Source organism: Indicator indicator, chromosome 29 (assembly GCF_027791375.1).
Source record: "Indicator indicator isolate 239-I01 chromosome 29, UM_Iind_1.1, whole genome shotgun sequence".
NCBI classification, from domain to species: Eukaryota; Metazoa; Chordata; class Aves; order Piciformes; family Indicatoridae; genus Indicator; species Indicator indicator.
In genome coordinates this window covers 7,400,698-7,416,937 of record NC_072038.1, presented here as the reverse complement: position 1 = coordinate 7,416,937, position 16,240 = coordinate 7,400,698, and the positions used below count along the sequence as shown (strand labels likewise).

Genomic DNA, 16,240 nt, shown 5'->3' with positions numbered 1-16,240 from the left:
CTGCAGCCTCCAGCAGGAGGCAGATGGTTATATGAGATTTGTCCGTTTCTGTCAAGCTTCCCGTGAGCAGAGCCTGGATTCCAAGCACTGACTGAGCCACTGGAGAGTCCTTTGGTGCTGGGGATGTTCCTGCTGGACCTGGTGGACGATGGCATCGATGGCACGGAGCCTGTCCTGCAGCTTCTGCTGCTCCTTTCTCCAAGCTTGTTCAGTATGGCAGAGGGGAGTGTACCTCCCTTCCTTCAGTGCCTGCAGATGCTTCTGGCGTGCCTGGTAGGCCACAATCTCCCAAAGGTTCTGCGGAAAGAAAGCAACATCAGAAAGTACCTTGACAGCAGACTGCAGCCAGGAGAGAACTAAAGAAACTGATGTGTTTCATGTCACGGGTCCTGTAACCATCCCATCTTCAAACAAGGGCTGGAGTAGAAGGACAGTGTTATGAAATCTACATTGTAACAGCCAAACAGGATCACCATTCTGTAGGGGAACAGTCACAGCACCTTGTAAGTTGGAAAAAAAACTTTAAGATTGAGTCCAACCATAAACCCAGCACTGCCAAGTCCACTACTAACTATATCCCTGAGAGCTACATCTACACATCAACCGAGAGGGGGAAAAAAAGTATTTTTAGATATTGGATGTTCCCTAAATCAGAGAAGTACCTGGGTGTACAAGGCAGTGCTTGCCAGGACAGAGTTTCACCAACTTAAACACTTCACAGGAGGTCAAGTCAGGCCTTAGGCTGGCTCTCAAATCTGTAACCTACTGATGAGTAACCAGCAAGTGCTCACAAAGGAGAGCTGGTACTGGGTATTTTCAAGACACAAACAATGTCCTTCAGGCTGATGCTGCCAGGTGAATACTGCCTTACCAAGAGTACAACTGCAGCATCACTTCAGGACCACTATGAGCCCTCGATACGTGCTCAATTAACTTTAAGTGTTACTAAAATTACACACCAAGCACACCCAGTTCAGGAGACAGCGAGCTGGGGAGGTGGCCACGGAAGAGCACAGCAGGTTGTGTTTGGCTCATGTGCTGCAAGGAAGCAGATGTGTGCTCACCCATCGCTTCCTCTGCTGAAGATGTTCTGCCTCTGAGTCGAGGCCATCGGACTCAGCCTGCAGCCTGAGCAGTTCCTGCTGCTTTTCTGAGAAGGTGCCACTAAGGGATGCTTGGGTGCTCTCCAGCTCCAGGATGGTTTTGTTGCAGTCTTCGGTGTTCTGGTAAACAAAAGAGAAGGAAATAGCAGGTACTGGTTCTTCAGCTCAGCTGCTTTCCTGACCATCTTCCCAGGAGGCCTTTTTTTCTAATGAGTTTCCAAAGCCTGCCCCTGTGCAGGGGTGACAGCACTGTAGAGCAGTGGTGTCCCTGTGCAGGGCCTGTGTTCCAACACCCCTCCAGTCCATGCTGATGCTCATTGGAAGGCACACAAAGGCTGCATGAACTCCTGCAGCCCTCCCCCACTTGCTCACCTTCTGTGTTTCACGGATCTTCTTCCTCAGCTCCTGTTTCTTGCTGTGGAAGTCACTCTTGGTGATACGTTTCTTATCTGTTTTGTTCTGAGCCTCTCCACGAGTCGATATCACCTCTCTACGAGAAACAGATGCCTCCATATCCTGAATCATCTTCTCCTGCTGCTTCATCAGTTGGCCATAGTGGACCTGACATTGGACAAGATACAAACCAGGCTGAACAATAATGAATGCTTATGAAGGACACCTAATTGAAGTCCTCTGTGGGGCAAGTCCCATCAACATAAACCAGATACACCTGACACATGAGCACTGGCAGGCCAAATTTGCTCTAATTTCTGGTCTGCCTTGTGTGGAAGGCAGAGGGCTGGATTATTAACTCATCTAAGATAACCTTCAAAAATCGTTACTGGAACTCATTAGCAACAGCAAAATCAGAAGAGCAGAAGCATCCTGAGAATACAAGGGAAAAGTTGCTTTGCCAGACATTAAAAGTCATCAACATTTCTTTGCTTATAAATAAGGGTCACAGAATAAGGTGGCAGACATGCTACATTTTAAACGAGTTTCTCAGGTACACCTGGGTTCCGCTGCAGCCCGTTACACCTCATGCACCAGGAACTGATGAAGCACACATGGGATGGATGTATTTAATTCAACCTAGCTGCAGGGTGGTAAGGCTTCCAGTATTGCTGCAGCCTTGAGGATACTACTTCCCCAGCCTGTTTCTCATCTCCTGCCTTACATTTCAGCAACCCCAAAGCTGAATACGCTGTGTGCAGCTTTCCCTCCTCAGCCCTTTCCCAGTAGCTTACTTGCATCCTGTGTATCTCGTGCCTCATGGCTCGGATTTCACCTTGTCCCATCTGAGAATCCACTGCTGCACGCATCTCTCTGGTCAGCTGGATCTTTCTCTCCCATAGCATGATCTGATGCCTTCAGTGACAGAAAAGGAAAGCAGCACCTTTGTAACCACAGAGAGGACAGTTTCCCTGGGCATCAGGGCCAGCATGCTACTGAGATCAGCTCTGAACACAGAGCTGCCTGGTTCAGAGGAAACCAAGGATTCGCATATGGGACATGCAGAAGGGCAGCAAGGGCAGTGTGAAATCAGACAGGAAGCTCCACAACTCAGCAAATGGCATGATGACTCTGAAAATCAGCACACCCAGAGTGCCAGGGGGTACTGACAGGGACCCCAGTTAATTTCCCAGTACAGCACGCTCACTCTGAGTTACTGTCAGAGGAGTCAGCATGCAGAGTCCTTCCATACATATCTTGGGAACATCCAGCACAAGCATGATGGAACTGTTAAAGCCAACACACCCTCCCAGCTCTTTTGCTGGTTCCAGAGTCAGCTAAGCACCCTTTTTGTTTTGGCATTTCAAAAATTCCTTAAGTTCCTTCCATCTTCTCCAAGAAGGACAGAAGCATTTTTGCTGGTGCTGGTTCAGTTTGATGACCAGAGGAGAGGGTAACATGGACACATGTACAAAAGTCCAAAGACTGTGGCACAAAGCATGAATTTCTCTGGTACCTACTCAGCTTCCAACAGGCTGTTTAGGAGTCTTTCCTTCTCCTCAGTCAACTGACTGTGCCTCTCCTGCATCTCAACTGACTCTTTTTCTGCTGCCTAGATTTGGGGAGCACAAAGCAATACAACATTGTCAGAGCAAGAAAGATTTACAGGATCACTATTTGCCTCTAATCTGCATGGAAGGTTGAGAGCTGGAAATGAGGTGCCAAGCCTCTGTACCTTGAGAGAGCGTATGAACTCGTTCTCTGTGATAATGTTGCCATATTGCAGCTCCTCAAAGCTGTTGTTGTTCTTGTGGATCAACACATTCAGCTTGATCAAGTCATTTGACATGCTCCTCATGTGACGTTCGATGTCTTTCTGCTCTTTTGTTTCCTGATTAATTTCATCTACAGGTGAACAGGGAAAGAAAAGGTCTTACAATTCCTAGGAGCCCAGGGTTGAATGCAGGCAAGGTGTGACAAACTGCTGTGAAACCAGACAGTGCTGCATGCAGAGCCACTTGTGTCCCACGTACCCAGCCAAGACCTTCTTCCATAAGCCCAAAAATTAAATAAGGTTTTGAAGGAGACCACTCTGGAAAGAGGTGAGTTTGGCCAAGGAAAGTGCTGTTGATGGTAGGGACATTTAGCTACCAACAGGAAGGCTGGGGAAGGGCTCTTTAGAAAGGCTTGTAGCAATAGGACAAGAGGCAATGGTTTTAAACTGGAGCAGGGTAGATTTAGGCTGGACATGAGGAAGACGTTCTTTACAATGAGAGTGGTAAAATAGTGGAACAGGTTGCCCAGGGATTTGGTCAAGGCCCATCCCTGGAGCCATTCAAGATCAGACTCAATGTGGCCCTGGCCCTGATCTAGTTGGAGGTGTCCCTGCAGACTGCAGGGGGGTTGGGCCATCTGACTTTTGAGGGTCCCTTCCAACTTGATGTGAATCTGGGAACTACTTGCCAACTTCACTTAAGAAGTTTAAGACATGACTGGTTCCCTTTGGGTTCAACTGTGTCAGTTCAGACAGCAGGAAGTAATGACAGCCAAAACAGCAGACAGTGTCTGGCGCTGAGCCCTGAGTACGGTACCAGTGCCATTTGCATCACTGCTCAGACACACACAGGAGTACCAAGGGCCTTCTTGGGTGAAGGTCTCATGTCACCACCTGCAAGCCCTCACTCCCTGTTTTCTCCATTTGTGGATGAACATTGCAAGCGTTAGGGAAGGACTTACTTTCAGTGCGCACTTTCTTCTGCTGCATTACTGTGATCTGTTTCTTTAACAGATCCAAGGAGGCTAATTGTTCCTCCTGTTCTTTTGTTAACTTGACCAGCTCTTTCTGCTGATTGAGCCAGTACTTCTGCAGTGTCACCACCTCAGAACTGCATTCTTCTATCTGCTTGGTCAGCTTGTTGATCTCCATTTCCAGTGGTCCAAGTTCTTGCCCCTGTACAAGGGCAAAGTTTGGGATTACTCAGGCTGGAGCTGCTGGAGCACTTCTTTATAGCATCATTGCAGAAGGTTGGTCCAGTTGCTGAGATGCCCACTAAATGCTTCAGCTATACTGTTATTTCATCTTTTAGTTACTTTCTGCCTTCATTTCCCATGAGTTGGATGGGACTAATCATTCCTGACCTCACAGGGTAAGTGTGACAAAAGCCTGATAGGTTCTCAGCTTCTGTGGCCAAAAGGCCACCTAAGCTCCTCCAGCAGGGACACCTGGACATTCAAAAGTTTGTCAAGTATATGCCATAGTTTTTATTTTCACATTGTTATCCACAAAGGTCTTACAGCTCACAGTGCTAGGGACAGATCTGGGCATCATCTGAACGGGGCCAACCATCATCAGAGGGACTTAAGTCACTCTGCCTGCTCTGCTCTCCCCTCATCAGTCTGTGCAGATTTTATAATGAGATCCTATTTACTCCCAGAGTGTTTATGTCATTCAGCATTTTCATTAGCTGCAGACAACTCCCTGCAGAAATCTGGGCTAGGCACACCCTCATTTCACAATTCCCTAAATGCCAGCTCCTCTTCACATGCATTAAGAACTGTTTGTCAAACATAAACATTGTAACTATCCAGCAGTTATGCAGGTACATTTATCAAGGACATCTGTGGCCAGCACAAAGAATAAAATCAAGTCTGGGATTGAAATGTAAATGGTACATACCCCCTGCTGAGAAAGAATCATCTCCAGCTTCTTGTTGTACTGACTGATGACCACTTGCTTGTTCTCAAACAGAAGCCTGAACCTGGCAATCTCACTTTCACTGTGACTGATCAGATTATTGACAGTATTTATTTCCTTGTCCAGCTCACAAAGTGTTTTCTGGAGAATTGTCAGCCTGCAGTTGGTGTGAGTTGCATTCAGAATAACCTGGGTCACATCGTTCTCAAGTGCAGAAAAATGCAGCTCCTAGGAATGTCAACAGACAGAAAATAAACTACTGTCAGGAGCAGCAGCTCTGTGATTTGTAATGCCCACTTATCAAAGCACAGGAATCAAGGCATTTAGATTCTACTCCCAGGTCTGTGCTACAAACAAGCTACTTACCCTCTCTGTACCTTTGTTTCTCCATCTATTGACAGGAGATAGCAATATTTACCTCTGCCATAAGGCTGTTGGAAAGCATTAAGGAGCCTAAGCATCCCCAAACCCTTTAAGAGACCACACTCATCACTGCTGCAATTACCTTCCCTGCCTGGATGTCTCCAGTTACCTGGCTAACAGCAGCAGGATGTCACTATATTGTACCTTCTCCACCATAACAAACAAACTCATCCCTTGCCTAACAACAGCCATACCAGCCAGAGAGCATGGGTGTGCCTGTTTGAGCACAGCATGAATGCAACCAGGTGACACTCAAGAGCCTGTCTGCGCTTCTGCACTGCCTGGATCACACCACAAGATGTTACCATTTGCTCTTTCCCAAGCTGTAGTCTCTGCACTACATTCAACTGTACAACACAGATGCTAATAGGAGTCAACACAGAGTATCCCCTTGTCTATTTATCTGTTGGGAAGGGGGCTGGAGGGGCCTTTCTCACAATGGAAGCCAACCCTGTCAGTCTTCCAGTTACCCCTGATTTTAAAAAGCCATGGATGGGCTGAAGTAACCTATGGAAATACAGAGTTGTGAGCATGTTGTGTTAGTGCCAGCTCACACAACTCAAAACACTATACTGAATCTCCTAGTTTTAATATCTGTACCAGTTAGAGACTCCCAAAAAGAGCAACTTACGCTGTAAAGAACTGGCTCTGGTTTGACTCTTCCTTGAATCCAATCCTTACCTCAAAAGTGAGAGCATGCCTGTAGCACATTCCATGATACAGCATAGAGATGTAAGTTAATGTGCAGGCTAAAGTGGAATATAGCAGTACCACAGGTCCACTGTCTTCCATACATAAGAACTGGTAAGACATTGTGGTAAATTCTGTCTCGTTTAAGAGAGAATAGCAGGTTATGTGTCAGGCTTTTTTGGCCAAATTCTCTCACACACACTGGAATCCTGCAATAAGATCACTACAAGAACCAACGTGGAGTCACAAACTCAGCAGACCTTCAGCTGCAGAACTGAAAACCAGACTGAAGATGCTGACAAAACACAGTTGAGAAATGCTGCTGGAGGTGGTTTCCTTCCCCTGCCCAGTCAAATGGAAGAGACACCATACCAGATCCATTTTTCTCCTATGAAGTTTTGCAGCCAGCTGTGAGAGCTGCTTTGTGGCTTTGCTGGATATCATCTGGTCCTGAAGCTTTGCTACAATTTCTTTCTCCATCTGCTCTTTGGTATCAATTCCTTTCTTTATGTCCTTACTGATGGACAGCAACTCAGTCAGATGAGCAGCTTGATCCTGAAAAGCAGGGAAGACAGAGACAGGATCACTACAAGTGTTTGGGGAAGGGGGTTAAATACCTACATAGAAGTAACTCTTCTCACCATCTTGGTCTTGCTGAGGGCCTGCTCTGTCTGACGGAGAACGCGAGTGTAGGTGCTGTATTCAACCTTCAAGGCCTCCTGCCTTGAAAGGCACTGGGCAATCAGCTTCTTTGTTGTGTTGGCATTGTTCTGTGAACGGCTCAGGCAGGTGACAAGGAACTCATTCTTCTCCTCCTCCTTCCTGATTGACTTTCTACACCCATGGATGTCTGCTTCTAGAGACTTGAGCTCATGTCTATACTTGCTGGAGCGGCAAAAGGGGTGGAAAATCATCACAGAAGATCGATTTGTGTGCTGAACCATCATCTACAAGTTCCTCTTTTCAAACAAGCTATTGCAACAACAATTGACCAAAAAGGGAGATCTTTATAAAAGCTAATCTGCTGTAACAGTGCAGAGACAGCAGAAGATGAATGGAGACATTGATATTTCAAAGGCAATGTTGTAGGAAAATAATTCCTTCTTTCAGTCCTGTCCCCACACCTCCCTTCTTATCAGGATACCCCCATATGAAAGCACAGTTTGTTCCTAGAGATTCAGTTAAGCTTTAAGTCTCCAGACCAAATAAACACTTCCTCTGGCAACAATAGGAAGGTTTTCCTGAAGGCACCACAAAACCCTAATGGAAAGCAGGAGATAAATCCTTCTTGCTGCCTAGCTCTTTGGATTGAGCTGTGTTGCAAAGATGAAGGAACTCTTTTAAAGGGATAAAATATGACTAGAAAAAAAATCTAAACAGCTTTAAAAAACCCACACACATTAAGGGGGAGTTGTGTTTTGGATAAAGAAAATAGTAACAATGAGCTGTGCTTCCTATCCTTCAACCTTATTATGTGCAGCAAACTTGTTCTGCCTGACACATCCTGCACATGACAGAGGACATATTGCCCCACTTAGAATCCCTTATGTCCAAATTATCTGATGTCTCTGCTGTGTCTCTTTTCAGAGACAGTACCTCAGCAACTCTTGTGCAGCAACATAGGCCTCATCTCTTTGCTTCATTCCAGCCAAGCTGCTATTCCAGTGCTTCATCAAGCGCTTTTTCTCCATGTTAATAGCCTGTACCTCCATACAAGCCTAGGAAAGACAGAGTTGGTAGACAGTATGGGGTGAAAAAAAACCATACTGGATTGAAAAAACATATTTACTGGGTTGAAAAAAAACAAATTCGTGTTACAATGCAGTATTTTTTCTCTCTTCATAATATGCTGGGCATAAACAGCTTCAACTGACATATGTTTTGTTTATTGTCACACCACACCACAAAGCATAGGTCTGAAAGAAGAAGAAAATGCAGAGAAGATGGGGGAGAAAGTGATTTTCAGGCAATTCTTAAGGACAAGGCAGAAAAAAAGAACTCATCGTTCATCCAAACAGGAACAAACTGTACAACTCTGGCCTAGATTGTACCTATCACATGAGCATGACCCAAAGGGGTCAATCCTTCCCAGAGGGAAATATTAACCAGAAGCTAAAAAACCACCCTCCTACCTCATTTACTGCTTGCCGAGTTACTTTTGTGTCCTCTGCCTGGGCCACAAACTGAGCTTCCAAGAGAGCAATCTGTTCTTGCAGTTCAAAGGCTCTTCTTGTCAAGCGGTCTAGGAGCAGATCCTAAAGAGTCAGAGCCAAACAGTTCAGGATGAGTAAGATCATGTCAGCCTTAACCAACGATATCCTACAAGAGTAGCAGACTAGAAAAGGAATTAAATTGGCAACTGGATTAGATCTGATTCCTTCTGCAACTTTTCCACTCATCTACAAGTGACTCATGAGTGCAGCAGTGGCAACTTTCAGGAAAAGGGAACCTTGGCCAATTTTTTTTTATCCCAGTTGTAATAAGTTGATGCCTCAGATCTGGAGCTGCATTCATTCTTGCAAGCATGGATTATATTGTGCCACCTCTCCAGCAGCTAGGAATCTGCATATTTCGTGTTTTAGAATCCTTTGTTAAAATCATTTAAATCCATTTGATTGCAACTCTTTGCGTGCGTTTTTTGTGTTGGTAATAAACAGCCTGAGTCTGGCTGCAAGCAGAAGGCAGCAGCAGAGGGAGCTCCAGCACACCGACTGGCTCAGCTCCTTTCCAACGTCCCCTTATCATTGCGAAACTCATCCTGACTCACAACTCCAAACTTGAACACGATACTTTTCCACTAACCAGCTTTCTGTCTCCACACTCCCTGTGCTTCAGTGAAGAGTGAGTTGCTGTTATAAGGCTTATCAAAAAGCTTTGGGCAGCGTCTTCTTGGTGGGGATTCTTCTTGGTTTTAGAAAAACTTGTGGGTTGGTTGCTTGTTTTTCATTAATATCCCCACACATCTTCCCTGATTGAAGCACTACAGCCCTCCTTCTGACAAGGCAGCATGTCCCCCAAGACTCACCAATAACTGTCATGCATGTTTATTTATTTATTTTAAAGCAATTTTACTTGGTACCTGCTTTTTCTTTTCCACTTCAGCCTGGACTTTCTCTGCCTCAGCCCTCTTTGATGACTGTTTCATTAGTAAAATGTTGTGATGCATGTCCTGGTCCATATTCTGCATGTAGAAGAGGTGCAAGGCCAGGTTCTCAGCCTGGGTCTGCATTGCAGAAACTGGGGAGGCAGAAGGAAAAATATTTACAGGGAAGTATGTTTGTAGGACACACTTGAAACAGAAATAAAAGGGAAAGGGAAGCACCCAAAGCAAAATCCACAGACACATGCCAGCTACCTCAGCCCTTCCTGAAATGAGAACTCACACCAGCTTTGGAGTACAGCTCCACAAGCAAAGCTCAAAATCTGAGTAAGCAATTCACAGAAACACAGAATGATAGGGGTTAGAAATGACCTCTGGAGATCATCTAGTTTGATTCCCTGCCAGAACAGGTTCAGGTAGAGCGGATTGCACAGGATGGCATCCTGGTGGGCTTTGAATGACTCCAGAGATGGAGACTCTACCACCTCTCTGGGTAGCCTGTTTCAGTGCTCTACCACCCTCAATGTAAATAAGTTCCTCCTCATGTTTAGATGGATTTCCTGTTCCTTGATTCCCAGCACACAGAATCCTAGGAAATCCAGGAATGGGCCTCAAGAGGCTGTGAATTCACTCTTCTGCCCCCAAAACAGAACTCTCTTTCTCAGTCCATTGAATGATTCTCTATTTTTTTTTTTCAATAATCTGCAAAAGCTTCCCAGGCAATTTATTTTAATGCTCAGCTATCCTTGTCAATGCAGTTGTTTCACTGTTTCCTATCCAAACCCCTGCAACACATCACGAATGAGTCAAGTCCATTTCTTTGGCTGGAATGGCCACATGGATGCTGCTCTCATACTCCTGGATGCCCCTACAACCTACGACCTCCACGATCTAGTCACAGCCTTACAGAGAACCACAGGCAAACACAAAGTGATGGGAGCTTCCCTCCTGCTAAGTCTCAGAACAGCCTACCTGAAGGCCCTAAAGACCTGAAGGTCCTAAAGAAAGACCTTCTTAGAAGTACAACACAGCCACATGGTCTTAGAGACAATAGAAATTAGATAGCAATCAGGAATATCTGTGAAACTGTTCAACCCTGATTCATTTTACTGTGGTTTTCAACCCAGTGCTTGGTTTTATATCCAAACTGATTTCTCCATGCAGTACTAGAATCAGGAAATATCGCAAGGGCCACCTCAGTCACCTTTCTTGCGTTCATCATCTGTGTTCTGTTGCATTTTCTTGTGAGTAAGCCTGAGGCCCTCCAGTTCCTCTTCCAGCTGCTGCCGTGCTGCAGCCACCTGAGAACGGCGCTCGTGGCTCTTCTCCAGCTCCGCCTGCAGACGCCCCAGCAGCTGCTGTGCTCCATAAAGAACCACCCCAAGCTCTTCTCGCTGGGTTTTGACCTCCTTTGTTACTGCCCTCTGCAAACACAAGAGGAAATCAGCCGTCTCACTTCAGCCTGGACAGGGATGGGCTGCTGTGAAAAGGCAAAGAATGTTGTATACCAGTTCCTGAAGGTCTAGGTTGACTTTTTCTATCTGCTTAGTAAGGTAATTCTTCAGGGCAGCCTGGAATCTCCTCATCAGGGGCTGTAAAGAAGCATAAATCACAGAGTCACAGAATTGTCAGGGTTGGAAGGGACCTCAAAGATCATCCAGTTCCAACCCCCATGCCATGGGCAGGGACACCTCACTCTAGATCAGGTTGTTCAGAGCCCCATCCAGCCTGGCCTTAAAGACCTCCAGGAATGGGGCCTCCACCACCTCCCTGGGCAACTTGTTTCAGTGTCTCACTACCCTCATGGGGAAGAACTTTTTCCTAGCATCCAATCAAAATCTACCCCCTTCTAGTTTTGCTCCATCCCTCCTAGTCCTATCACTCCCTGACACCCTATAAAGTCCCTCACCAGCTTCCTTGTAGGTCCCCTTAAGATACTGGAAGGCCACAATAAGGTCTCCTTGGAGCCTTCTCTTCTCCAGACTGAACAACCCCAAATCTCAGTCTGTCTCCATAGTTGAGGTGCTCCAGCCTTCAGCATGGATAAACTTTAATATGGTAGCGTAAATAAAGCATGAAGAAACCTTACTGCTACTCACACTATGAAATAAAACATCCTGTTTGCTGCCATTGATACTTGCATTATTATTTTAGCTACACTCACTGTAACTAGTGAGAAGAGTCAACACAGAGTATTTGTTGATGTTAAAAAGTAACTGCTGAGAATATCTGAAAGTCAGAAATACATCAGAGGAGCTACATGGAGAAGTCATCAACTCACTCTTGCTGCAAGGGCTTATCTTTGAGGACTACTGAATGGTATCAGATTTACCCACTTCTGATCCTGCAGCTTTAGGGTTAATATTTAGGGAGTCCCACAGTTTTGCAGGAGCTATTTTTAAACATCTAGTTTTAGCACATAGCTAAAACTTTACCTCACACATTTTATTTAAAAAATAAAGTAAATAAAATAATTTTTTAAATTACAAACAATATAAAATAAACCAATATAAAATAACATAAAAAAATAAAATAACATAAAATAAAAGAAATAAAATAAAAGAAATAAAATAAAAGAAATAAAATAAAAGAAATAAAATAAAAGAAATAAAATAAAAGAAATAAAATAAATAAAATAAAATAAAATAAATAAAATAAATAAATAAAATAAAATAAACAACTCAGGAAAGAAGAATGATCTGAGAACTTCTCACATGTTCTGGATCCAAGACAACCAGTTCTGTCTCTTCTAAGTTTCCCTCACTGCTTCTTCTTATTTCATGCTCCTCAGCTCCATGCTGCTGCCATTCCTCTTCCCATTGTTGGTCCCCATGCTCTGTAGTGAGATGACCAAGTTACTCAAAGGCAGATTCTGAATAGAGAGAAATGGGTTCTCCAGTGTTACCTAGACCTCATCACCCCCAGGAAAAAAGAAGAAGATGAAGAAAAAAAGATGTCTCCAACTGGATTAACAATGATCAGAAAGGAAGAAAAGTGGAAACTGTGCTTGATAGTTGGTATCAAGAACTGTATTGTTAATTAGAAGATGAATAGTACCTGTCCCCGAGGAGCTGTTCATCCCCTTGGACAGTGCAGATGCCTGCAAAGGAGCCTCTGAAGGAAGGGAAGGGCTTCCTCTGTCTGTTACTGGCTGCTCCATGTAGTTCTTCAGTTCCAGAGAACAACTGCTTAATCCCACATTGTCCAAGAAAGTCTCGGGAGATTTTTCCTGAAACATAAAACCCATCATCTGAAATGGCTTTTCAATTTAGCTCTGTTTGCCCCTAAACATCTGTTAATTTTTGGCATCATCAGAGATGAACAATGCAGACAAAGAATCAACAAAAGGGTTTTGTTTCAAAATCAGCACATGGGCAGCCCGGCAAAGGCGTGTCACTCCTGATTAAAATAAACACACATAGAGCACAACAAAGAATCTCTGAATAAGATTGCAGATATTATTAGAGTGTCTCACTTCCGCAGAACCAGCAAACTGCTCTGTAGATCCTCCTTCTGCTGGGGGAAATGTCTCTTCTTGGTCCTCCAGAGGAACAGACTCAGCCTTTTCATTCTCGTTGCCATTTTCTGCCTCTGTTGCCTAGAACACAGCACAGGGGAAAAGCAGAACAGCAACACTGCAGGGGGTTCTTGTACTTTGTGCAGTGTTAATGCTACAGGGTTGTAAAAATGCTTTTTGTCACATGGCACAGAAGTTCAATTTAGAAGATAAATCTCATTTGCAAAAGCAGTCACTTAGCATTAAGACAGTAAAGATCTTCACAAAAATTTCTACATTCCACTTTTAATTTCACCTGAGTTTCTAGCTGACATCTATTTCAAAAGAAACTACCCTTAGGGCTTTATTAAATAAAGTCTTCCAGCTTGCCCAACATACAGCCACATTATTATCTTTTTTTTTCTTTTTGAAGAGACACTGTTTTATCCCATACCATCATTTTCCAAATTCATATACTGTGGAATAAAAAACCTTATCCCAAACAAACCTCAAACAGAGCCCCCAAACATGTGCTGTCATGAAATGTGGGTAATTTCTATTCTAACATGTCTTCAGCTGAATTTGCTGAGAAATGAGAAACACATACTTCAATATGCTGCTGACACACAGGACTGTAACTAAATTTACTTGCTGGTGGCTCTTTTCTTTTCTTTCTTTTTTTTTTTTTTTTTTTTTTACAGGAGACTGCATTAATTGTTTGCTTGTTTTACTTCTTCCTATTGAAAGTGCTTCCATGAAGACATGGCTTCATAAGGAACACACAGGAACACGCTGCCCCATGAACCTTCCAAGGGAAATCACCTCCATGGCAAGATGTGAAGGAACTCTGATTACATTCCGCTCGGGGGAGCCGAATTCCATCCCAGGACCCTCTGCTGCTGCGGCACCGGGGGGTTCCTCCATGGTGATGGTGCTGGCCTGTGCCTGCGACTAGAGCTTTCCAGGAGAGAGACAGATGGAAGGAGTGAGCAAGCGAGTCCCGGCTAAGCGCCTGCCTTCCCGGGGCCCACTGCAGGCCGCCCCTTGGCCGCAGGGCTGAGCACAGGACCAAAGAGGTCATGCGGGGCCGGGCTAGGCCTGGCCTGGCCGGGCCGTTGGGGGTCAAGTTGCGGTGGAGCTCGGGGCCATGCATAAGATACACACGGGTTCTGCGAGGCCGGACTGGGCCAAGCGGTACCGGACCGCGGTGGAGTACCGAACGCGGCCCAAACCCGCACTCACCAGCCGGCGGCCGTCACCATCTTCCCGTTGCCAGGCGACGCGTCAACAGCAGGTGACGTGAGGACCCGGGCCGCACCACCTCAGCCCGCGGAGGGGGGGTTCGGGCTGCACCACCTCACCCCGCAGCGGGAGCAGCTTGGGGGGGGGGGGGGTGCGCGGTTCGGGCCGCACAACCTCTGCTGCCCGCTGGGCACGGGCAAGGTCTGCAGCGTCTTGGCCGCCATGGCCGCGCCGGCCCCCGGGCGGAGCAGCAAGGTAACGGCGCCGGAGTTAGTGCGCGGTGTGTTGAGGTGAAAAGGGTCCCGCTTCGCTGAGGAAGCTGCCGGGCAGCCTCGGGTCACGCCGGCGGCGGGCGAGGCGGGGCCGGCGGGCGGGCACACCCCCACGGGCCGGGCCGGGCGGAGCGGGGCGGTGGCGGCGGCGGTGGTGGTGGTCGTGGTCTCCTCGCAGGGCCTGGTGGGGGCGTGGCGGTTCGGAGCACCCCCCCACCAGGGTCGGACTGATTCGTGCCGAAGTTTCCTCGGGCTCGTCTTTGCAGGTAAAAGTGCCGGGGCCGTGAGGGGCGTCGCTGTCCACGGGCACGTTGGGGGCGGGTGAGGCCGCCTCCGTGCGGCGGGGCCGGGGGTCTGCGCTGTGGTGGGCGGCAGCAGGGCCCGGCTGACGTGTGCAGCGGTTGCCCCAGCCCACCCGCGACCCCGGCCCCACGGCAGGGCTGCTTGTCACGCTTGTCACTGTCACACGGGTTCGCGGCCGGGGGACGGGGCACCCCGGTGACACATCATCCCGGGTTTTATCTCGCTCTTTGTCTTTCCTTCCTCCGCGCCACGCCGCCGGTCGGTGTGCTCGGGGCTGGCAGGCAGCGGGATGGGAAACAGTTGTTAAACTTATCCTTTGCAGCGGCGGCCGACAGCAGGGGGGTGTTGTGGGTGCTTCACTTTGGGGCAGGTGAGCTTCTCTCCAGTTACCCCAGTACCTACCTCGTGGGTTGCTCAGTTTGGTTACCAGCAGAGACATGAAGATGGATGGTGGGGATCCTCGGCAATTACTTGATGTGTATCCTTCAGGCGCTCCAGGGCAGGGGTTAGGAGCGGATTTATTGCTCACGGTGTTGCTGATGCTCTGTAAAATAACTCTGCTTCTTTCCTCGCTGAGCCCTGCCTGTCTTTTTCTGCTCTTGGACTGGCAGCTTGTCTTGCAAAGGTATTATGTTCTTAGCTGCCACTCTGAATAGGAAGTAATAAAAATGAAAAATGTTTTAAAAGAAAAATGTTCGAAATGTTAAGAACAGGACAGCTCAGGGTAAAAGACATTGGCCTTGCTGCTGCTTATGTAGAAGCCTCCCTTAAGTTTGCAGGCTTAGAGAAGCTTGTTCTTGTTCTGGTGACAACTTGGCTAAAAGCAGAGAAGTCTCTGAAAGCTGTTTCTCTGGTCCTATGCTGGATTTGCCAAATATCTGGGTTTCCTCTGTGTGTCTCGTGGTTGGCTTACAGCTGGAGAGCCAGGATGGGACAGAGCGCTGCTGTCGCTATCCTGCTGGCAAGGAGGGAAGGAGACATGGTTCTGCCCGTGGCAGGGTAAAAAGAAAAGGGATCAAAGTGTCAGCTTGGCAGAGTGTGTGGTCTGCTGTTTGTCGTATTAAGAGAACACTCTGCAATTACTTCATCGATTCAGCTGTGAAGCCAGGTTCCTGGTATTTTTTAGCTGCTGATATTTAGGGACCTAGTGCTGTGAGTGTTATCAGGCCATGGTTACAAGACACTGGAAATAAAAAGCCATAGAAGTGCTGTCTACTGCACAAGCACTGCAGTTAAGGAATATGAAACATGTTTAAAGTTGGGGTGGAGGGACATATGGCACAAGTTATTTCTCAGCACTGAAGCGTGTGTTGTGGTTTGACTCTTAGCGCTGGAGGGGTGTTAAGTTTTTTGTTTGCGTTTTTATGCCTCAGCAGGTGTGGCTGGAAGCAGCAGGCAGGCTCCAACAATAGCATTTCCTTTCCCTTTTTATCTCTGAGTCACAAACTTGCAGTATTTAGTCTGCTGTCCCTTTTTTACCTGTTCAGCTGAGATGCACATGAGCAAAATCTGTTCACTGAAGTG

At 46.6% G+C, this 16,240-nt stretch overlaps 1 protein-coding gene across 1 annotated transcript; it reads right to left on the bottom strand.

Annotated features, from left to right (window-relative positions):
- Positions 1-51: 51 nt before the first annotated feature.
- On the bottom strand, positions 52-13,823 carry CCDC40 (coiled-coil domain containing 40). The gene is given in 18 exon segments (XM_054393921.1): positions 52-297; positions 1,065-1,223; positions 1,476-1,664; positions 2,291-2,411; positions 3,017-3,108; positions 3,232-3,401; positions 4,233-4,446; positions 5,173-5,418; positions 6,676-6,858; positions 6,945-7,188; positions 7,900-8,021; positions 8,436-8,558; positions 9,383-9,540; positions 10,608-10,827; positions 10,912-10,995; positions 12,118-12,275; positions 12,461-12,632; positions 13,722-13,823. Coding segments are annotated over 18 exon segments (3,003 nt in total).
- Between the last annotated feature and the right edge of the window lie 2,417 nt (positions 13,824-16,240).